General features: G+C 35.3%; 1 protein-coding gene across 1 annotated transcript; it reads left to right on the top strand.

The window, feature by feature from the left end:
• The first annotated feature begins 392 nt into the window (after nt 1–392).
• On the top strand, nt 393–24,333 carry LOC132715456 (kinesin-like protein KIFC1). The gene is made up of 13 exons (XM_060698460.1): nt 393–2,152; nt 3,266–3,355; nt 4,468–4,565; nt 5,946–6,076; nt 6,335–6,545; nt 7,043–7,210; nt 11,699–11,815; nt 12,058–12,231; nt 12,685–12,837; nt 13,329–13,467; nt 16,570–16,709; nt 17,663–17,812; nt 18,743–24,333. Exons 1-13 carry the CDS (start codon nt 412–414, stop codon nt 18,785–18,787), a joined length of 3,357 nt encoding a protein of 1,118 aa, XP_060554443.1. The 5' UTR covers nt 393–411; the 3' UTR covers nt 18,788–24,333.
• Nucleotides 24,334–24,693: the final 360 nt, after the last annotated feature.

Genomic DNA, 24,693 nt, shown 5'->3' with positions numbered 1-24,693 from the left:
ACCTAAAGTAAGTTAAGTAAGTGTTAAAAGTCTGATGGTATTGAATTACAATACCTAATGTATGTGTTTTGTTTTATGAAAAGAGTGTTAAAGATTTGATATATGATTGGGTTTTGCTTTGAAAATTCAGGCATGCACTTGCAGACAAGAAATTAATTTTGTTTGTTTGGTTAAAATGACAGATATATCATCTGAAGAGGAAATACATTTTAAACAGTTTTATAAGAATTGGAAAATAATCTTTTAGGAATTAATTTTTTTTGGAGAAGACTTGGTTAAGAATTTGATGAGAATTGGAAAATAATCAATCATTTTTTACTTGGGGATGACTTCAGTAAAACAGTATTTGTACGAAAAAAAGTAGTCTGATCTAGAAACAAAGGTGCCTTTGGATGGAATTATCATATTAGAATGTCCAGGATACCTGTATTTATTGAAAGAAGTGCTAGGAAAGGATGGAATACTTCTGTGGAATCTTGTATATTCATAGCTTGTGACTCAGTTGAAACATCTAGTGAATTAGATGACATGCTAGAATCCGATCCAACATTAACTGATGGTAATGAGGAAACTGTGAATGATCTAAAAATTGTGGGAGATGATTTAGAGTTCTCTGAAGACAGACTGATTGACAAAGTTCAGTTTAATGACACCCTGGAGTCTAAACTTGACGAGGAAGATGATAAAGTTAAAGGTGTTGTACAAGGAAATGGTAGAATGGCAGTAAATTCAGCTGTAACATTTACCATAGTATCCTGTTGTAAAGGTGTTGTTAATACCACATGTAACTGTAACAAATGCAATGAAGGAATCAGCTTGGAAGAATTTGTTACCAGTAGGCAAGGTGATGGGAAGAAAATGAAAGAAGTTGATACTCCTAACAAAGGTCCACGAAGTCTGATTCCAAGACCAAGGAAGCTTACAGCTGGAAAAGTTGCAGTGACCCCAGCTCCCGTAAAGAAGTGCAAGACCAAACCAGAGAAAAGGGATAAAGCATGGAAAAATGAGGAGAAAATTTCCACCAAACAAATTACAGCTGTGGGTAAAAATGAATCTAAAAGTAATCTGTTGGAAATGGAAATTGTGAAAAGAAAGAAAAATGAGTCAAATAATTCCTTTAATGAAAGCTCTATGATCATTAATACAGATAAAGAAAAGGACAAGTTTGATGTTTTCAGTGATGTAAAGAAGCAACTGGTTTACAATGATATAGATGATAAAAGTGGGTGTATTGATGAAAAAGAATGGACATGCACTGAATCTGGCATGTTTAGATCTCAGCAAGATCCCGAGGATTCAGAGCCAGAATATGCTCAACATGAAAATTTAATGCAAAAGAATGAAGATGAGCTTCTACAGTTGCAAGAAAGTAATAAACAAATTGAAAGTAAGACAGTAGGGGTTAATACTAAACTTGGCACTAATCAGGCAGTCACTTCATTTATACATTGTGATACATCAGACGGAATAGGAAAATGTTGTAATGATGATAAAGGAGCTATCAAACAAGTGAAAGCTGTCACACCTCGAGGCAGTGGAATTCCAAGGTTCCAGAATCATACAAGTAAGGACAGTTACAGGGACAGATCAAAGTTAAATACCGCAGATTCACCAAGATCTCATTGTGTATCTGTGTCACCAAATTACAGTGTTACACCAAGAAGTTTCTCTAGAGCAAGTAGCAGAGATTCTAACTCGTCAAGAAATAGTTCTATCTCACCACAAAGGACCTACACTTCTTCTGTTTCATCTCTTTACAAATCTTCAAGACCTTCTCCAAGATCTAGACAACCTGTAAAGCCAAATCATGCAAGTGTTCAAGATGAACAATTACAAAATGAGGAAGTGAAAACAAGTAATGCGAAGAAGACTGTAATTTTGAAAACGCAAATTGTTCATGAAACAAAATCATCAAGATTGCGGAGAAAAGCTGTTGATGGAGGGGGTTTAAGTGATGATGAAATAAGTCATGAGATAAGGAAAGAAAATCCCAGAGGTAAAGTCCATGTTAGTGCAGCTGTTCCAACATTTACAGATGACGTTAAGGACAGTATGTATCACTCTCGACGGAATTTACCTAGAGCCCCGGCTCAAGTACGTAAAGTACGGTACGGGCAAAGATGTATCGTTGATGAGGAGGATAGCTTTGAAGGTGAACATTGCACATTGAATGTACTAAGTCTTGCTGATTTATAGAACAACAAGAAATTGAAATGTATAGAAATTCTTTCTGGGACTATAATAATGATTTCCTTACATTCATGTTCATGGTTACTATTTTATACATGTACATGCAACTGTTAATTTAATTTTATATACAGTATGTTTTAATTTTTTGGGAAAATAACAGCAATTAAGTTTTAGTGGGGATGATACTACTATCTTAGCTAGGGCAATAATTTTTTTAGAATTACTAATACACTTAATGATGCAAAATCAGACAACAGTCACTATTGACTATCACAATAAATTGAACTGGATTTTTTATTTATTCATAATTTGACATAATTGAAACTACCTTATTTTAATACCACCAATAATACATTTCCCATTACATATAATACTTCAACTATCGACACTTAAAAAAAACAAGTAGTAGGGTATGCCTAATTGGATTAATTTTGCTAATTTAGGCAAAATTTCATAAATTTAGGTAGCAGACCATGTCTTCACAGGCAGAGGAAGTGGTCCTACCCATTTGGGTAAAATAATAGGGTGCTTCAAGAATTGTAAAGTGTAAAAACTAAAAAGAAGACAATAATACATGTACACACTATAATTTATTAGTTAGCATTTGTTATATTACAGTCATTTAATTTGCCACAGTAATGTATAGTCTTATGTCTTCAGTTCTTTGAAGCACAAGGAATTTTAAGTTCAAGCTAGATTATGCGTAGAATAGAGAGAGCTATTGAGCTCACCCTGGCCTTGTTGTCAAACTTTGGTAATTGTTTGCTTGCAAGTTGATATCTCAAAAAGTACTGAAAGGAATGCGGTGAAATCTCCAAACTTACTTGAGGGCATAACAGGTGGTTACTTTCCAAGGTCCATAACTCTAATATGGATTCTGACAGAATTTGGCCTTTTTGAACTTTGAAAATTTATATTGTTTTACTAGCAAGCAGTAAGGAAAAGTGATTACGCCAACAGTGTCCTACTGTACCTGTTGTATACTTATAAATTTGAAGTACTAGTAGTTTGTAGTATGCAGCGTACAGAAAAATATAAATAACTTTACTTTTATCGTGATTTTCTTTCTTTATAGGAGGCTTAACTCGCCAGTCTGTGTCAGGTTCAAAACTAAATAATGGAAAACCACCAAGTGGGCCGGCGGCATCTTCTGCCAATACTAGTAGTAAGTACATAATACTATTAACTCTAAAGAATTTTGACACCATATATAATAGCCCTGTTTATATGAATGTTTGCATTTATAAACTTCAAATCTTGGTGAGGGTTATATTGCAAGTAACACAGCCATATTACCTGTCAAGAATCTTTATAATAAATTTATGATATAACAAACTTCTTTTGTTTTAGAAGAAAACATGAAATTACTTAATCAGTTTACAGGAGTCATGTGTGTTATTAGTTATAAAGATTTTTGACAGGTTATATGGCCCTATATAAAGGGTTGTTTGTGAATATAACTCGAGCCTTTAGGCTAGTGTTTTTTTATTTTTATTAACGACCAATAATATACGGTCACATAACCTGTCAGGAATATTTATTCTGATTTTTTGATTCCGCAAACTTCCTTTTCTAGAGAAAAAAGTAAGAATCCTTCATGAATTGATAGCAGCCATGTATATAAAACTATGTAGACATCACATCACGTTTAGCCAATGAAATGTAAAGTTACAAGCTTGCAGTATCATATAGTTATTATTAATATATTCACTATCCAATGAAAAGGAACTTGAAAAACATGCAATAACATAATAATAGTTACACAAGTTGCTGATGGTATGTAATGGGATACATTTGAGAATATAGCCGAAGGTCAACTGGTTATATTTGAGCCGCGTCATGACAAAACCAACATAAGGGGTTTGCGACCAGCATGGATCCAGACCAGCCTGCGCATCCGCGCAGTCTGATCAGGATCCATGCTGTTCGCTATCATATTCTGTACTTGTAAAAGGGTTGGTAAGCGCACAGCATGGATCCTAATCAGACTGCGCAGATGCACTATGTTGGTTTTGTTGTGACATGGCTCATTTATGTCAGCAAGGGTATTTTCTCCAGTATACCCAGTCAGCAACTTGTATTAACTTAAGAATTTATTATAATACAAACTTATCTAAGAAAATTGCTGTCTGATGGCAAGTACCTTGACAGTTTCAAAACAGTATTGATAAATATTTGTCATGTAAGAAATGCAATTCTACATCTGGTCAACAGCAATATTGTAAATTTATTACATTAAAAAAAGAATGAGTGAAAAAAACATTTTGTCTTTTCAAGGTAGTAAAAGAGCCCCATGGGACCTTAAGGGTCGACTGCAAGATATGGAGGAGAAATGGAAGAGTAAAGAAAGAGAAAGGGAAGATATGATGAAACAAGTGAGTCATCCAGTTGCTATCCAGGGTCGTGATTAAAATTTTCTAAGATGGTTGGTTTAGGAAATATCAATTTTTAGTGCATTGTAGAATAATTCACAGTTCAAATTCAAATGCACCTTATATTATAATCATGCAGGCTGGTAGGTCCAGGCCTGTGTGATTAATTACAAAGCATTGAACGATTATACAAAAAAATTGAAAATCTATTTCTATCTACAGTAAATTCTCTCTATTAAGACCACTTACGGGACTGACTCAAAGTGGTCTTAATAGTGAGTTGGTCTTAATAGTGAATAAGTCACTTTAATATCTGACGAAGTCCAACTTAACTTAATGTATACCTTGTATAGTTTTATGCACATGGTAAATGTACTTTATTAAATAAGTAAAAAGAAACACATATTTTTTAAACAAAAAACATTTTTAATGCATGATAATATGATACATCCTTAATATAATGAAAATATTAATCTAGTGTGTTAAGTTAATCGTTTCTCACACCAATGCTGCTTAGATTAATTAGCCAGAAGTGGTTTAAACTGATCATGTTGACGCTTGAATGCTAAAGATACATCGTTAAGCAAGCGTCTAAATCAATCGATATGTATTAATGACCTCATTTGACCCGGTGTATTTGTTTACGCTAGAGGGAAGATTACGACAATTAATGGGGGGCAATAAACACAAAGTGATGTCTGGCCATTATGTTGCATGGTCGTAATACAGGTTAATGTTTTGATAAGAAATACACACAAATGTCTGACAGAAGTGGTCGTTATGCCGGATTAGAGACGTGGTCGGTATACTGGTCATTTGTCTCAATGAATAAAGAAGGCAAATGTTTTGTACTTTTAAAAAGTGCCCGTAATAACGGCGTGGTCCTATTTGTGGCGTGGTCGTTAGGTGGCATTTTACTGTATTTCCATAACTACATTGAGCATTTAGAATTTTAATTTGAGGTGGTCATTTTTAGTTTTACTACATTATAACAGTGTTTTATAAGTTTTGTAGCAGTCTAAGTTAATACATTTGAGACAGTCATTTTGTCCTACAGCCGACTGTAATCAACAATCTTGGTTACCTGGTTGTTAAAATGATTTTGGTCTCTGTTAATGTATACCTGCGCGTGTAGTTTTGATGCAAGAATAGAGGAATAATGCACCTTTTTTCGTGTATTAACATCTGCAAAAGCATGAGGATACATTTTAAAACTGAGCTCATAGTAACTTATTGCAAATATTGAATGAAAAGGATTACAGTATACAATTTATAAATATACATTGCTGTAAGTACTGTATTCTAATAATGAATGTACCAGTAAATGTTTATAATTAGAATGATTGAATTGTCCATTATTAAATAATGTATATTTTTAAACAGATGCAAGCATGCAGTAGTAGAATAAACATGCTAGAAAGTCAAAATAACCAACTATCGGGGACTGTAGCGGAAAAAGAAGTTCATTACACAAACGCATCAAAGGAGATTGAAACCCTGATGAAGAAATTAAGGTTGGTGAAATATAATTTTTACACCTAAAACAGCCTAAAATTTCTCTTTGTTTCCCATCCCACTACAAACACCAGTATGGGTAGGGTAGCGTAGCTACATGATGGTAGGTAAAATAAATTTTTTTTTAGCAATCTGGTGAGGATTTTGATGATTTCTTCCAAATTTAAGTTTCAGGGCTACCATTTTGCTTCAAATAAGTTAAATAACTTAAAATTTTGATGCCATATCAAGCTATTTATAATACATATGTTGAACAGGAATACAGAGGATGAGTTAAATGATGTCAAAAGACAATCAGAAAGGGACACTGAAAATTTTGAGTTTACCAAGGCAACATTACGTCGGCAGAAAGAAGCTTTAGAAGGGGAGATTCACGGTCTCCAGCAAGAAGTAGCAGGGCTCAAGTCTTCCATAGCTCAGCTGACGTCGTCACAAGCTGGACTCAAGTCTGAAGTTGATGCTACAAAGGTAGGTTTTAGAAAATAGGTTATAGAAAAAGGAAAAACTGAAAAAAGTAGCCAGTCATTTGAAATAGCTGTATTTTGATTTGACAGTTTTAAAAATTTAAATTTTGACTGGCCAATAGTTTCATACCTTCATTTGACTCAATATCTGGTTTATCATAGGAGATTTTTTAGTCAAACTGGTTTAATTTTTTTCATCTATATAGTTACATTATGTATTTTTCTTATATTTCTGTTGAAATATTTAAGGCAATGAATTTTGCATTAAGCAGAAATTACTCTTATTGGAATTATACTTTTAATTGACTTAATTTTAATTGGAAGTAATTATTTCTTTATTTTCTACGTAATGACTTAAGTATCATCGGAAAATTTTCTCCTTTGTGGCCATGACCTGTGTCTTATTTTCATGCTGTGAGAATAGAAAAGCATTCTATCCTAGGACTGTTTTGATTTTCCATGTTATTTATTGTTATATATTATTATTTGTCATATTTCTAGCTTGCTCTTGAGCAAGCAAACTCGACGATAAATCTGAGGGATTCAAGCATCGAGGAGTTGCAGAGGAAATTAAGAGAACAAATAGCAGTAAACGAAGACCTAAATACCAAATGTAGGGAGCATGAAACAGTTCGTCGAAAATTACATAATACCATACAAGAGTTAAAGGTTTGTATTTATATATTTTTAGATATGAAGATTTTTGGCTCAGCTTTTTTGGCTGAGCTTGCTCAGGGTGAGCTTTTAGGATCTGTGAATGTCCGTCGTCCGTCCGTCGTATGTCCACAATTGCTTGTGAACACTCTAGCGGTCACATTTTTGAACCAATCATCATCAAACTTTGTCAGGATGCTTTTTTAGTCAATTGCTTGGATGAGTTAGAACATGGGTCATCTCCGATGAAAATCTAGGTCACGAGCTATAAATAGAAAAACCTTGTGAAGACTCTAGCGATCACATTTTTATACGCCCGTTTTGAGTCGGGCGGGCGGGCGGCGTCCAATTTTGTCCGGAGCATATCTCCTACATGTATGGAGGGATTTTAATGAAACTTCATAGAAATGTTCACCACTATGAGGAGCAGTGTCGCGCACATGAAACAGGTCTCTAGGTCAAAGGTCAAGGTCACACTTAGAGCTCATTGGAAAATGCTTGTCCGGAGCAAAACTTCCACATGTATAGAGGGGATTCAATATTACTTGGCACAAATGTTCACCATTGTGAGGCGGAGTGTCGCGCGCAAGATTCAGGTCCTTGCGGCCAAGGGTCAAGGTCACACATAGAGGTCAAAGTTTAGGATAAAAATATGAAGATGTGTATAGGGATGATTTAATCATCATTTATTGAGGGATTGTAACACAAATTGGTCATTATCAAAGACTATGGCTGTGATACATATAATTTAGGCAATATATTACAAGGTCAAGGTCACTAAAGATGATGAAATATCCAGATTTTTGTCCGGAGCATATCTCCTACACCATGGAGGGATTTTAATGAAATTTCATAGAAATGTTCACCATTATGAGAAGCCATGTCACGCACATGAACTAGGTCTCTAGGTCAAAGGTCAAGGTCACACTTAGAGCTCATTGAAAAAATACGCTTGTCCGGAGCAAAACTTCTACATTCATAGGGGGATTTCAATATAACTGGCACAAATGTTCACCATTGTGAGGGCTGAGTGTCGCACTGTCAAATTCAGATCCCTGCGACCAAAGTCAAGGTTACACATAGAGGTCAAAGTTCAGATAAAAATTTGAAGATGTGTATAGGGACCATTTAAGTCATCATTTATTGATGGATTGTAGCACAAATGGTAACTATCATGACTACAGGTGTGACACATTTAATTTAGGTTAAAGGTCAAGGTCACTGGAGATGATTAAATATCCAGATGTTGTCCAGAGCATATTTTCTACATGCATGGAGGAATTTTAATGTAACTTTATAGAATTGTTCACCACCATTGAGACGTTAGTGCCCTGCACATGAACCAAGTCTCTAGGTCAAATGTGAAGTCACAGTTAGAGCTCATAGAAAAACGTTTGTCTGGAGCAAAACTTCTACATGCATAGAGGGATTTCAATATAATTTGGCCACAAATGTCATCATTGTGAGGCTGAGTGCCGTGCATAAAATTCAGGTCTCTGCGACCAAGGTCAAGGTCACACATCCTGTGCATATTTCCCTACTGATTGTTTTTAAGGTTCATTTAACAACACAGTGCCAAGAATAAAAACTTGCTTTGCTAGATAACACTTATCCATAATGCCCCATCTCCATCTAAAGCTTTCGTAAACGGGCGTTATTTTGTGACTATGGCACCCTTGTTGAACCAATCATCATCAAACTTGGTCAGAATGCTTGTCTAGTCAATTGCTTGGATGAGTTTGAAACATGGGTCATCTCTGATGAAAAACTAAGTCACAGGAGCTAAAAGTAAAAAACCTTGTGAACACTCTAGTGGTCACATTTTTGACCCAATCATCATTAAACTTGGTCAGGATGCTTCTCTAGTTGATAGCTCAGATGAGTTCGAACATGGGACATCTCGGATGAAAAAGTAGGTCACTGGAGCTAAAAAATAGAAAAACCTTGTTAACACTCTAGCAGTCACATTTTTGCATCAGTCATCATTAAACTTGGTCAAGATGCTTGTCTAGGTGAAAGCTCGGATGAGTTAGAACATGGGTCATCTCGGATGAAAAACTAGGTCACAGGAGCTAAAAAAAGAAAAAACCATGTAAACACTCTAGAGGTCACAATTTTGCCTCAATCATCATCAAACTTGGTCAGGATGCTTGTCTAGGTGATAGCTCGGATGAGTTCGAACATGGGTCATCTTGGATGAGAAAGTAGGTCACCGGAGCTAAAAATAGTAAAAAACCTTGTTAACACTTCTTGCGGTCACATTTTTGCATCAATCATCATCAAACTTGATCAAGATGCTTGTCTTGGTGATAGCTCGATGAGTTCGAACATGGGTCATCTCGGATGAAAAACTAGGTCACAGGAGCTAAAAATAGAAAAACCTTGTTAACACTCTAGTGGTCACAATTTTGACTCAATTGTCATCAAACTTGGTCAGGAAACTTGTCTAGGTCATTGCTAGGAATAAATTGAACATGGGTCATCTCGGATGAAAAAGTAGGGTCACCTGAGCTAAAAAATAGAAAAAATCTTGTTAACACTCTAGTGGCTACTGTTGTGATCCAAATATTCTGTTAATTGGTCTGAAAGTTTGTTTTTTTGATGATTTCTAAGTCAAGTTCGAACATGGGTCATCTTGGATGAAAAACTAGGTCACACCGTCCAAATATGGATAAACCTTGTTAACATTCTAGTGGTGACATTTTCGACTCAATTATCATCAAACTTGGTCAGGATGCTTGTCTAGGTAATTACTTGGATGAGTTTGAAATCGCATGTGGAGCAAGGTCACCGGAGCTAAAAATAGAAAAATCTTGTTAACACTCTTGTTGCTACTGTTTTGATCCAAGTATCCTGGAAATTGGTCTGAAAGTTTGTTTTGATGATTTCTAGGTCAAGTTTGAATATGTGTCACATGGGTAAAAAACTAGGTCGCACTGCTCAAATATGGATAATCCTTGTAAACACTGTAGTGGTCACATTTTTGACTCACCTGTCATTAGACTTGGTCAGAATGCTTGTCTAGGTAATTGTTTGGATGAGATTGATAAGTCAGGTGAGCGATCTAGGGCCATCATGGCCCTCTTGTTTGACATATCGCTTGTCTAAACTTACACAGACGGAGCTACTGGTTGTCAAGTCTTTGATACACAGCCATATTGTTAGTCAAAGGTCTTTGTTTTGACAAAATTTATATTCCTTACTTAGATTGTGCAAAGAATTGATTGAATCGTTTACAGTTCTAAATGTCCAATATGAAATATGGCTACTTATATTAAATTCTTTTGTCCCGGGCCCCCGGTGGTCGACCCGTTAGAGTCGTGACTTCAAAATCCATTTAACCTTTTCTTGAGGGGGTTTCGCCCCGGGGGGAGATGTTTTTGGTTGGGTTTTAGCACGGGGGAAGGGGTAGAAATATTTGGTTGTAACTCTCCAGAACGAGGGAAACTACTCACCCTAAAAGATAAATACTGTGAGAAAACCCAAAAAAATGAAACAAAAAAACAAAAAATATAAATTGTGCTACTTTTTTTTTTGTGTTTTTTTCCCTTTTTACGGGAAAACAAAAAGATTTTTCTTTAGATTTTAGGGCCTTTATTGGGCCCAAAGGAGAACGGGGGAAAAATAATGGGGGTTTAAATCACATTGAACTTCCCCAGATGAGGAAACATAAAATACTGGAACTTAAAAACTGGGCTGAAAGTTAGTTCTCAGTGAGCGTTAAGAATGGGATAATGTTCCATTGTACACATAAAAATTACTTATTGTTTTTTGTTTACCTTGATTTACTACGAAAACCACCGACCACTGCAGATTAGATCATTTTTGTTCACCTGGTCGCTTATTGATTCTGATCTTTTTGTGTTCATTTTACTTGTAAAAGGGCCAAGGGGCTTTGAGTCTAATATCTCAGAGAAGCAGAGTTTTTAACCCATTTGCAATCTATGAACGTTACAAAATTTGATCCGGCTTGAGGGATTGACTAGTCTTGTTATATTCTGGAATAGGCGATGCACTTTCCTAATCTTTGACCTTGAAAACCACTTACCCCCCTCATTTGTTGGTTGAATCCTAAAAGGGAATTGGAATTCTTTCATATAGGGAAGCTATCCAGCTAGCTCGTGGAATGTTAGTGGTTCTACTTCAGTGCCTGGTTTTCCTCCACCAGTAAAGCTGGAAAGTTGCCATTTTATCTATACTGTGTTGGTGTGAATTAAAACCAAACCAAATAGAAAAGACACTTGCTTGACAATAGACCTAAGAGCAGTCTATTACACAGGTTTTCTGCATACTTGATGCATGTCTTTTTGTTCCAGGACGGCCATTTTTCAACAAACTTACATCCCAGGGAGTCAGAAACTTACCAACCTTTAAAGAATTTCTTTTCCTTTACTGCAACTTGTTAACTTTTGTTTCACTCTCACTAAATTCGATTTAACCATTTTATAATGTGTAATATCTAGCTTGCTCATTTTAAATAAACAACTATGAAATCATTTTCAGAGTACTTTAGGTGGAAATCGTAAAGGCAATGGAAAGTATGAGTTTGGTTTTGACAGAGTTTTTGGACCTGCTACAACTCAATTTGAAGTGTTTGACGAGATCTCTCAACTTGTACAGGTAAGTGTAAGGCTGAAATATCATTTAGACACTTCAAGTCACTGTCAAAACATTTTATCAAACAAACAGAAAATAAATGAAAATGAAAAATGAATTTAGTTTTTAAAATGAATGAATATTGAAAATCCAAGTGGCCATGTGCATGCTTTGTGTGACCCTTTCATAAGTAAGCTGTTTTACTCTTCATTGTAGATTTATTAACATCTTGAATCTACATTTTCTTACTGTGTGTGTGCTTTCAGTCAGCCTTAGATGGGTACAATGTATGCATATTTGCATATGGTCAAACAGGAAGTGGAAAAACATTCACAATGGAGGGTCCGTCAGTTGTAGATGACGAGAATAGAGGTGTTATTTCAAGAGGTGTTCTACAGATCTTCAGTAGCACAAGGGATTTGGTTGATAAGGGATGGCAGGTAGATATGTTTTTGTAGTGGCAACAGGTTTTACCCTTGCAATCAGTTGAAACCAAGAACAGGTAGCATATCCATGCTATCTGATCATGGTTTGCACTGTATACTATTCAGTTTGTAAATATTTTGTAATTTTCCCTAAAAATGATGAAATGTTTTGTCTAGATTTAAAGATGTACAAGTCTGATAAAATATTTGGCGTGATAAAGGGTAAAAAAATTAACAGAACAACTTTTAACTCCAAGATTTCCAGTATAAATGTAAATTTAACATTTTAGGTAATCTTTTGCTGGTATGTCTAAAAAAAAAGAAAATTTCCCCCAAGGACATGCAGATCTTCTAAATTCATAATATCGGTGTTCAGGTCATTGTGATATGTATTGATGGTCAGTTATGGTATGTTCTGTTCAGCGACAAATTGTTAAAAGCCAAATTTTTTATTTATTTATTTTCCAGTATGAATTTGAAGGCTCATTCCTCGAGATTTACAATGAAACAATACGAGATCTCCTAGGCAACCAGGAAGGTGCTAAACATGAAATAAAGATTGCGAACAACGATGTCACGGTGACTAACTTGACCACTGTACAGATAACAAGTGAAGACCAGGTAATTTGACATTGTTACAGAATATATTTCCAACTATTATTTCTTCAGGTGGGGTTCAGGGTTCTTTTAGATTATGAAGATTTGTATGTAATATTCAACTATGTTAAACTATATATTGTTATATAATCAATGAACATTTTAAACCAACTTTTTCAATGGAAAACTGGTTTTTAGATAAGTTAATGACAGCTGAAAAAATTATTTCATGCACAATTCCATCTACTTTAAACCACTTAGCCCTCACCGCTGTGGGTTTGAATCTCGACTGGGATTTGGTTTCTTTCATGTATGGAAGCTATCCAGCTATCTTACAAAATGTCTGTGGTTCTGCACAGAGGGGCACCTGAGGTCTTCCTCGGCCAGTAAATCTGGAAAGTTGCCATACCTATTCTGTTTTGGCGCCATGTTAAATCCAATCAACCAATCTACCTTAAGCACAAGTAACAAATATTAGAGAACTAAATAAAAACAATAGAATTTTTTAACTTTAGATAACAGATCTTCTGAAACTGGCATCAAAGAACAGGGCAGTCGGTGAAACTAACTTGAATGAGAGGTCCTCTAGAAGTCATAGTGTGTTCAGACTGAAAATTACTGGAAACAACAGTATCACACAGGAACATTGTAAAGGTATAAGGCAAAGAATTTGGCATAGCATTTATTGCTAGCCTATTTGAAGAATAGGGAGAGCTATTGTACTCACCCTGGCGTTGGTGTGGCTTCACACTTTGGTTAAGTTCTTGTGTACATATTATCTTCAAAACTACTGACATGAATAAGTGGAAAATTCACACATTTATTTGAGAGCATAACAGGAGGTCACTTTAACTCTGACATGGGTTTTGGCAGTATTTTATGGCCCCTTTTTTTTAACGTAGAAATTTATACATTATTTTTGTTTTATTATTGAGCACTGAAAATAGAAGAGCATGCTGTCTTACTGACAGCTCTTGAATATACTTTATAATACTTATCTTCATTTTATTTAAGTGGTAAATATGTACTTTGATTTCTTGAGCTTGACTATTCATTGAATATCAGTGTCTCCCTTCTCACCCATAGCTCCAACTAGATCAGATGTGCAGTGTTAGGTGTAATACTTTTGGTTGTTTTGTCAGTTCAGACATATTTTATTTCATGTACTGTAGCTCAGTGGTTAAAGTCACTGACTTCCAACACTTGCTCTTTACAGTTGTAGTTTCGACTCTCATTAAGGTCTTTAGCCTCCATTTGTTTGAGGAAGTGTACAACTAGCTTACGGACGGTTGGTGGTTCATAGTCGACTATCCTCTTTTGGTTGCACTAATGCACAAAGGGAAAACTTAATGTTTTTCTCCACCTTGTACAAGTAAAGTGGAAAAGTCACTATATGACCACTACAATGCCATTGTGACTGAAATCCTAAAATCAGAAAACCATAAAATTGAAGTATTCATTTGAACACTATTGTGGCACTGACCAAGATCGATATCTATAGCATGAGCCGCTTCACGACAAAACCAACATTGTGGGTTTGCGACCAGCATGGATCCAGACCAGCCTGCGCATCTGAGCAGTCTGATCAGGAACCATGCTGTTCGCTTACCAACTCTATTACAGTAGAGAAACTGATAGCGAACAGCATGGATCCTGATCAGACTGCGCGGATTGGCAGGCTGGTCTGGATCCATGCTGGTCACAACCCACTATGTTGGTTTTGTCGTGATGCGGGTCATTTATTTTCACTGTATTATTCCTCTGTAGTCTTAGAATGTGATCTAGGTTTATGTTTACTACTTAGTGAAGAGAGTAATAGAGAAGTAGAGCTCACTGTGGGACTGACAGCTCTTGATTTTCAAGTACTTTCTTTTAAGAAGTATTGGTTAATTTTAAAAATGCTCGACAAAAGTATTGAAGCAAATAATTTTGTTTACAAAATGAGATTTCACTTTATTTTTAGCTTACCTGTCACAAAGTGACAGGGTGAGCTTTTGTGATCGCTTTTCGTCCGGCGTCCATCCGTCGTCCGTCCGTAAACTTTTACTTTAAATGACATCTCCTCATAAACCACTAAGCCAATTTAATCCAAACTTCACAGGAATGTTTCTTTGGTGGTCACCTTTAAAAATTGTTCAAAGAATTTAATTCCATGCAGAACTCTGGTTGCCATGGCAACCAAAAGAAAAATCTTTAAATATCTTCTTTTAAAAAACCCAAAGAGCTAGAGCTTAGATATTTGGCATGAAACCTCTTCTAGTGAGTGTCTACCAAGTTTGTTCAAATAAAAGCCCTGGGGTCAAAATTGGCCCGCCCCAGGGGATCATTGATTTTCCCTATATGTATATAGTAAAAACTTGAAAAATCTTCTTTTAAAGAACCCAAAGAGCTAGAGCTAAGATATTTAGCATGAAACATGTTCTAATGGGTGTCTACAAAGTTTGTTCAAATAAAAGCCCTGGGGTCAAAATTGGCCCCGCCCCGGGGGTCATTGATTTTCCTATTATGTATATAGCAAAAACTTAAAAAATCTTCTTTGAAAAAAACCAAATAGCTAGAGTTTAGATATTAAGCATGAAACATCTTCTAGTGAGTGTCTACAAAGTTTGTTCAAATAAAAGCCCTGGAGTCAAAATTGGCCCCGCCCCGGGGGTCATTGATTTTCCTTATATGTGTATGGCAAAAACTTAAAAATCTTCTTTGAAAAAACCTAAAAAGCTAGAGTTTAGATATTAAGCATGAAACATCTTCTAGTAAGTGTCTACAAAGTTTGTTCAAATAAAAGCCCTTGGGTCAAAACTGGCCCCGCCCCAGAGGTGTCATTGTTTTTAACTATATGTGTATATATAAGTAAAAACTTAAAAAATCTTCTTTTAAAAAACCCAAATAGCTAGAGTTTAGATATTAAGCATGAAACATCTTCTAGTAAGTGTATACAAAGTTTGTTCAAATAAAAGCCCTGGGGTCAAAACTGGCCCCGCCCCAGAGGTGTCATTGTTTTTAACTATATTTTTTAAGTAAATACTTAAAAAAAACTTCTTTTAAAAAACACAATGAGCTAGAGGTTAGATGGGTAGCATGAAACATCTTCTTGTGGGTGTCTACCAAATTTGTTCAAATAAAAGCCCTTGGGTTTAAATTGGCCCGCTGGGGGGGGGGGGGAGGGGGAGCAGAGTTCGTATGTGTGTAGTAAAAACTTAACATCATGAAACATCTTCTATTGATGGGTGTCTTCCAAGTTTGTTCAAATAAAAGCCCTGGGGTTTAAACTGGCCCCGCTCCGGGGGCCTATATACAGGTGAGCGACCTCAGGGCCATCATGGCCCTCTTGCTAAATGCAAGCAATGTGTGTTTATAAGTCTGGTTAAATAAAGTTTATTTAATGTATGGTATTCCACTCAAGTAAAAAAAAACACAACACTTTGTTTTTAAATGGTTAAAGACAAATTACCCTCACACAGGTAAATTTCGGATCATAAAATGAAAACTGATTGGTTTATACAGAATTTATTTCAGTTTGATTGTGTAGGAAGCTATAATCTTATAGTAACACTTTCGATTCTGTTCCTATATCAACCAGTACAGAGGAATGAGTGTTTCAATTTTCCTGCTCAAGGAAACAACAACTTGCTCTTAATAGGTTTTTAGAACCCATGCGGCTTGCAATCATTAGATTACTAGACCGACAGGTTAACTTCTCAGCCATGCAGCCACTTAAAAATGAAAAAAAACTTATAATTTGCATATTTACTACAGGCACTCTAAATCTGGTGGATTTAGCCGGAAGTGAAAGATTAAAGGACTCAGGAGCCACTGGTCAGAGATTGAAGGAAACACAGTGTATAAATAAAAGTTTATCTAACCTGGGAAATGTCATCATGGCACTCGGCAACAAGGTATGTCCAAACATTGTTTGTTTTTAACAGAAATGTAAAAGAAAAATATTGAAACCTAATCTGATTTTGGAATGGAAATTTGATTTTGGAATGGAAAAAAACAACAATAAAATACAGGAACATAAAATGAATGATATATATGTCTCAGTTGAAAAATGCCAACTTTAAAACTGAAGAAATACCACAATCACAATAGGAAATGTCTTTGTATATTGCATGGAAACACTATGACAATAAAATTTCAAAGCTATATTTAGAATTGTCTCCCCTTATCTTAAAATATCTCAATGCTTTTTTTTCCCAAATAAAAGGAAGAATCTGAGTGGCAAATTGTTTGGGTTTTTTTTGCATAAGTTTCTATATCACGTTTCCATTTTCACATGGAAAAAAAAACTTGAAAATTTCAAGAAAAATCATGCATGATTTTAACATATCAGGAAGGCCAAGGCCTATACAAACTTTATGAGAAAAAAGCCCTGCAGACAGTTAATGGGGTAGGATAAGTTAAAGGGACTCCACTGGGGGATTTTTAACATGGGACTAGAAATTATGTATAAAATGATCCAAAAAATGAAAAGTTGCAATGCTTTTCATTCAAATATGGGCAAGAATCATACAAAAACATTAAAAAATTTCAATTTGATGTCGAGTATGTTATTCCTTGTCCGTTTTTTTCCAATTCTAAATTGTATGTTTTTTGGCTTTTTGACTGCAGTTGAGCTCTTTAACTTCTTTTATTCATTCACTTAACAAAATTTTAACAAATTTAAACAATGTATAAATTTTCAATGTATAAATTTTCATCCGCCTATATGACTGAAATACTGTTGGGAAAAGGCGTAAAATGAAACAAACAAACAAGCAAAGTAAATTTTCAATAAAGATAAAATTAATCTGTATTCTACTTTAAAGTTTATTGTAAAATTTAATTACAATTGAGATTTCATTTTCAGGAAAGCCACATTCCTTATAGAAACAGCAAATTGACGTACCTGTTACAGAACTCGTTAGGTGGCAATAGTAAGACCCTCATGTTTGTGAATGTTTCACCTCGTGAGGAAAACTTCTCGGAAACATTGAACTCGTTGAGATTTGCTACAAAAGTAAGATTATACTTTATAAATTATGATCAGATACCGTATGGGGTCACGGGCCTATATCCCAAATAGAGATATTGTGATGACTGTATAATTTTTCTGTAGAAGTTTTTGTTATGCCCCCAGCATATAGCGTTGCACTTGTCCGCCCGTACGTCGGTCTGTCCATACGTCCCGAAATCTTGTGAACGCAACTCCTCTTAAACCGGATGGCAGATTTTGCTTAAACTTACAGGGATGAACAACCTTAATGTGTAGATGGTAGTAAAGGAAGGAATTTTTGCTGCGACCAGAGTTAACAGAATTATGGCCCTTTGTTGATTTTTAGTTTTCAACTTGTGGCACATGTAGTCCAAAAAATATTTGACCTAGAGTCATAAGATTTACAGAACAGTGGCGTATGGGGGCATCCGTGTCCTATGGACACATTTCTAGTAAACCTTTATCACTGTCTGCAAAATAAGAGTAAACCTGTCCCAATGGCATTATCATGTATTCACCTAAAAGTGGAAATTTAAGAATCTTTGGGATTTAAAGTATGGCATCTGATCTATTTTTGTGGTCATTTTTATCATCATTTTGGTTTGAGATAGTGAAAAATAAGTATCCATCTTCTATAGTAAAACATGTCATTCTGGGGAATGGCTCATAATTACAGCCATGGCAGCAGAAATGTTAATACCTTAACACCACCATTTCGTTACTTCATTTTGTATTGTATAATAAATTTAATATTTGATCATAGGTACTGGGTGGATTTATAAAAAGTGTGTGTGTAGTTTTGTTTTGGTAATAGGTCCAGTAAAAGGCGATACCTGTTATTTGTTTGACAGTACATTGAAAAAAAAAAATCAATTGCTGTACCATGCATGTGATTTTATTTATGATAACCACATGAATTAAACATCATTGTATTGTCTCTTCTTTTTTTCCCAGGTGAATCAATGCAATATTGGTACCGCTACAAAGAAAACGAAATAGGCAGCTTTATTAGTTTGAACATTTTAGACTTACTAGTACAACTAGAGGAAGTGCTGTTTTGCAGGAGAGGACTGATGCTATTGGAATAGAAAAGAAAAGAATGCGAGAAAAGAAAAGAATGCAAGCATGCAAAACATTTTGTCATATGCCAATATGATGCCTTAAACGTAAAAGAAAATAATGTGTGTTCATCATGGCAATATTTTTTTTATGCCCCCTGCTATAAAATGGTGGGAAAGGGGGCATATAGTGTTACCCTTGTCTTTGTCATTGTGTTAAAAAAAAAACATACTTAATGTCTACTCCATAACTTCTACATGCATGATGGGACATTAAAATAATTTGTGCACACAACCACAATAAGTAAAGCATGTGTTTTATGCAAGAAAAAGGTCCCTTGCTCAAAGGTCAGGGTCATAGCAGGGAATTGGACTTTAGTGTATAGGTCATACAGTCCTAAGTGCAGTTGGGGATTTTGTCCAGGTTGATGCATCACAAACAAGGTCAAAGTTCAAGGTCACACTGAGCTAGAGATTGAACTTACTGTTTTGTCACATAGTCTTTAGTGCAGCTTGAGTTTGGTCTCTAACTTTTTCATGCATGATGAGTTTCAAAAGAAATTGGTACAGATGTTCACCATAAGATGGTGATGTGTTGTGTGCAAGCACCTTCAAAGTTTAGGTCATACTTGCTAGTCAAAGGTCAAATCCTGTCTGGCTAATAACTTTGTCATTTCTTTATGGATTGTCAAAATATTTGGCAGATTTCTTCAACAGGGTCAGTGGGAGCTTTCTTGCGCAACACCAAGATCAATGGTGCACTTGAGGTGAAGTGTCATATAGCAGGGGGCATCCGTGTCTCTTATGGACATAATTATACCCCCGCACAACAAAGTTGTAAGAGGGGTATACTGGAATCAGCTTGTCCGTCCGTCCAGCTGTCCGTCCGGCCGTCCGTCCGTCGGTTTTTTCTTGTCCGCCCAATAACTTAAGATTCCTTTGACCCTTAGTCTTCATATTTGGCATGGAGGTTAGTCATGATAAGTAGATGACCCCTATTGATTTTGAGGTCACCAGGTCAAAGGTCAAGGTCACAGGGGCCTTTACTTCAAAAAGCTTGTCCACCCAATAACTTAAGATTCCTTTGACCTACAGTCGTCATATTTGGCATGGAGGTTAGTCATGATTAGTAGATGACCCCTATTGATTTTGAGGTCAAAGGTCAAGGTTACAGGGGCCTTGACTTCAAAAAGCTTGTCCGCCCAATAACTTAAGATTCCTTTGACCCTTAGTCTTCATATTTGGCATGGAGGTTAGTCATGATTAGTAGATGACCCCTATTGATTTTGAGGTCACCAGGTCAAAGGTCAAGGTCACAGGGGCCTTGACTTCAAAAAGCTTGTCTGCCCAATAACTTAAGATTCCTTTGACCTACAGTCGTCATATTTGGCATGGAGGTTAGTCATGATTAGTAGATGACCCCTATTGATTTTGAGGTCACTAGGTCAAAGGTCAAGGTCACAGGGGCCTTGACTTCAAAAAGCTTGTCCACCCAATAACTTAAGATTCCTTTGACCTACAGTCTTCATATTTGGCATGGATGTTAGTCATGATTAGTGGATGACCCCTATTGATTTTCAGGTCACCAGGTCAAAGGTCAAGGTCACAGGGGCCTTGACTTCAAAAAGCTTGTCCGCCTAATAACTTAAGATTCCTTTGACCTACAGTCGTCATATTTGGCATGGAGGTTAGTCATGATTAGTAGATGACCCCTTTTGATTTTGAGGTCACTGGATCAAAGGTCAAGGTCATAGGGACTTTGACTTCAAAAAGTTTGTCCACCCATTAACTTAAGATTCCTTTGACCCACAGTCTTCATATTTGGTATGAATGTTGATCATGACTATAAGGTGGGTTATTGATTTTGAGGTCACTGGGTCAAAGGTCAAGGTCACAGAGACCTTGACAAAAAAAGCTTTTCTTCTCAATTGCTTAAGAATGTCCTGTCCGCAATGTATTGATTTTGACATTTTCACATTTGAAGCATGTAGAATACATAACTTAGCAATGCACTGGCTTAGTAACCTCAGATTTGGCAGGGAGGTTGTCCTTGAGCTCTAAATGGCCACTGTTGATTCTGACAAAGTGGTATGCGGGGGTATTCACGCCATGATAGTGGCAGTTCTAGTTCTTTTAAAATTAATGTGTTCAATGTCAAAATTTGTTTTTGTATGTATCATTATTTTAACAAAGATTTTAACCTATACAAGTGTAAATCATTGAGTATAAGTGGCAGTTTACTGCAGTGTTGTTTTATTTTATGTTTGGACTGGTGTTTCTGGATTCCTTTAATCCGTCCAAAGGATATTTGACTGCCATTGATAAATTTTAATATGAGCAGCATCACGACAAAACCAACATAATGGGTTTGTGACCAGCATAGATCCAGACCAGCCTGCGCATCCGCAGAAACTGATAGCGAACAGCATGGATCCTGATCAGACTGTGCAGATGCGCATGCTGGTCTGGATCCATGTTGGTCGCAAACCCATTATGTATGCATTTATAGTGTCTTCAGTGCTGGGCAAAATATGTTGTTTTTTCAGTTTTTATCTCAATAATAATACAGATATCTCTATCTAAATGTAGATCTGTCATACCACATGGGTGCCTGCAACTATGTCAGACCATGTCACATCTTGGTTAAGTTTTTTGTACCAACCCTAAGAGCTACAATCCTCAAAGTCAGAATATCAAATTATGACCATTACTTTCTGCTTTATTGCAAGAGTACATAACTTTGTTGACAAAATCAGACCCATTTTAAGCTTGACTACTTGGAGAATAGGGAGGGCTGTTGTACTCAACATTGTGTTGGTGTTGCCATCACAGTTATGTTTTTGAGTGCAAGTTGGTATCTCCAAAACTACTGAAGGGAATGGGTTGAAACTTCACACACACTTATTAAAGAGAATGATAGGAGGTCACTGTCCAAGTTCCAACATGGATTTTGACAGAATTATGGCCCCTTTTGAACTTAGTAAAACAACAACCTGGATAATGTAAAATTTTCTATCAAGTACTGAGAATAGCCAAGCACGCTGTCCTACCAACAGCTCTTGAATAACTAATATTAGTTAAGTGTTGTTTTTTTTTTTTTCCTACTGCCTCACCTTTTCAAAGAACCCTTTTTGAGGCATTGTTTAAAAAGCATGAATATTGGTTTATAACTATGATATTTTTATGTAGATAGAAGTAAACTGTAAATATGAGGCCATTTTAAAAATGTATTTGTAAGCAATGTAAATATATCTATAAAATGAATTTGTCATGAAACATGATTTTATTTATAAAAAGCATTTCATTTGAAGTTTAGAGATTGAAATATCTTGAGACTTGAGTGCATTTTTATTAGCATTTTTTTATTATTATTATTCCATTGTTGAATGTGCAGTTATTGTATGGAATATAACCAGTATTTTTTGCTTTAAAGCTACACACCTCCAGATTATAAAAATGAATTATTTCATTCAGGAGGAAAAAAACTATTGGAAGTTTTAAAATATATACATGTGTATATAATGATTAATGAAAATAAGAAATGTATAGCTATTCCTTATTCATAGGCCAATTAAATTGTTTTTTGGGCACAAAATTTGATTTAAAAAATAAACGTAGTAAGTCCCCTAGTAAAGCTTTTTAATTTCTTTATTTTATCACTTACTAATATAAAAAAGATATTATATTTTGAACTCTTTCCAAATTTTTCATTAAAATTTGCAAGAATCGGGAGATGTGTTGCTTTAAAAGATATTTTTAAAAGATTTTTTATATTGGATTATCTAGCTATTATCTTTGTATGTCATTTTCTGTGATGTCATTTTCTGTGCTTTCTTCTACACTTTTGTTGTACATGTAGACATATGGTCTAAGAAAACTTCATGAGACACTATGTTAACCTTTAGCCTTGCTTACATTATGTAAATGGACTTACATTGTACTGTACTTGTTATATTGGTGAAATACATTGTCAAAAAGTGAAATTTAAGGAGTAGATTAACAGTGTAGAGTCTTGACTGACTTCTAGAATATTTAAGCCGATCAGGCTGTGTACTAAAAGCAAAGGTAAATTCATAATCTCTATTCCATATCATGCTAGCTTTGGGAACTTTACTTCTGCTGAGATACACCTTACCTGAAATATTGCTTGAGAGTGTTTAAATAAGCTTTCAACACAATTGAACTAAAATAAATTTGTGCCGCGTCACGACAAAACCAACATAGTGCGTTTGCGATCAGCATGGATCCAGACCAGCCTGCGCATCCGCGCAGTCTGATCAGGATCTATGCTGTTTGCTATCAGTTTCTCTACTTGTAATAGGCTCGGTAAGCGAACAGCATGGATCCTGGTCAGACTGCGCAGTTGTGTAGAGTTGGTAAGCGAATAATATTAATATTTTGAAAATTAAACAAATGAACATTACAGTCTCGTCATAACTTGTACAGAAGTTTAGACAGACTAGGTTCTATAATTGTCAAATAGTGTATACATTATCACCTTTCTTAGAAAAAAGTTTAGCATGGCTAATTGTACCGCCCAAAATGTCCAGTGTTCTTTTTTCTGTTTCTCTCATAATTCCTGTTGTACATAGTTCATTTCTTTTTATGTCGTATAGTAACATTAAGCTTTTATTCTGTATTTATGTCCTTGTCTTATACATCTGTGTTTTTCCTGACTTGTATTCTATTGTAGGCATATACTTCTTGACTGCACTTTAATACTATGCTTGCTTTGATCTTAAAAAGATATATTTTACCCACTGAAAATTTCCTGATTTTTAACACAGTTTGATTTAAAATGGAATTAAACATCAGAGTAAGTAAATAAAAAAAGTAAATAATATAAACATTCCATTTAAATAGACAGAATAAAAGACAACCAAAACTTGATTTTAAAGGGTATAATATTTTTGCCTTTGCATTTATTTTCTTATTGTATTATTTATTAACTATCTAAGTGAAAATACATGTAATGATGATTTATGTTTAGAAAAGATGCAATATTTTATGAAAAGATTGTACCAACACAATGCAAATTTTATAATCTGCCATGTATTTACAGTCTAATCTGTGTTAAAGACCATATTTGAATATAGATGGCCCTGCATTTATCTTCACAAATCTTTCATTGATTAAATATAAGAGTTACCTCCAACAAAAGACCACTTGTCTTTAAAGGCTATATTCAGTCTGTCCCATGGATGGCCATTGTTCACAGGTTTGGCTGTAGTTTCATTGTAACATTATTTTCTTTAGGATGTTTCATATATTTATGGTTTATGACTCCTGATAGATACTCGGTTTCAATTTTTAGGTCAATTAATCTCTAAATGCGAAATATATTTTTCAGATTTTGTTATGTTTCCTAGGGTAGCAAGAAAATCATCTGTGTAGTTGTAATTTTTATAAAATATGCAAAGTATTTCTCACTATCTATGCATTGGTAAAGTATAAAAACTATATATGAATAAAATAGTAAACGTTTCATTCTTGTTTTCTTTTTTATCTTATGTCACTGAATGTGGCCCTGTATTGTATTTTACTTATCTAAGGTTCCAACCTTGTCTTAGTTGACTTTTATTATTCTGACATCTTCAAAAAAGATACCAAGTCCTACAGGTACGGATCAAGTTCCTTCAATACCCATGAAAAAAACCCACAATAAACAACTTTCTTTTCAACTCCCGATGTTTTGCTTGAAAACACATTGCCAAACTCGGAGCCTTAATGGGCCGGCAGGACTGGTGGTGGTGTTGGTAGTTTTCAAGCTCGACTATTCGATCACGGCAGTAAATCACATTGAATTTACCAGAGCACAGTTAAGCCGCCGCATCGTTCCTGGGAAGG

Source organism: Ruditapes philippinarum, unplaced genomic scaffold (genome assembly GCF_026571515.1).
Source record: "Ruditapes philippinarum isolate M1 unplaced genomic scaffold, ASM2657151v2 ctg3889_1_1_1_1, whole genome shotgun sequence".
Lineage (NCBI taxonomy): Eukaryota > Metazoa > Mollusca > Bivalvia > Venerida > Veneridae > Ruditapes > Ruditapes philippinarum.
Note: the sequence above shows the minus strand (reverse complement) of the source record. Positions and strands in the feature narration are given on the sequence as shown.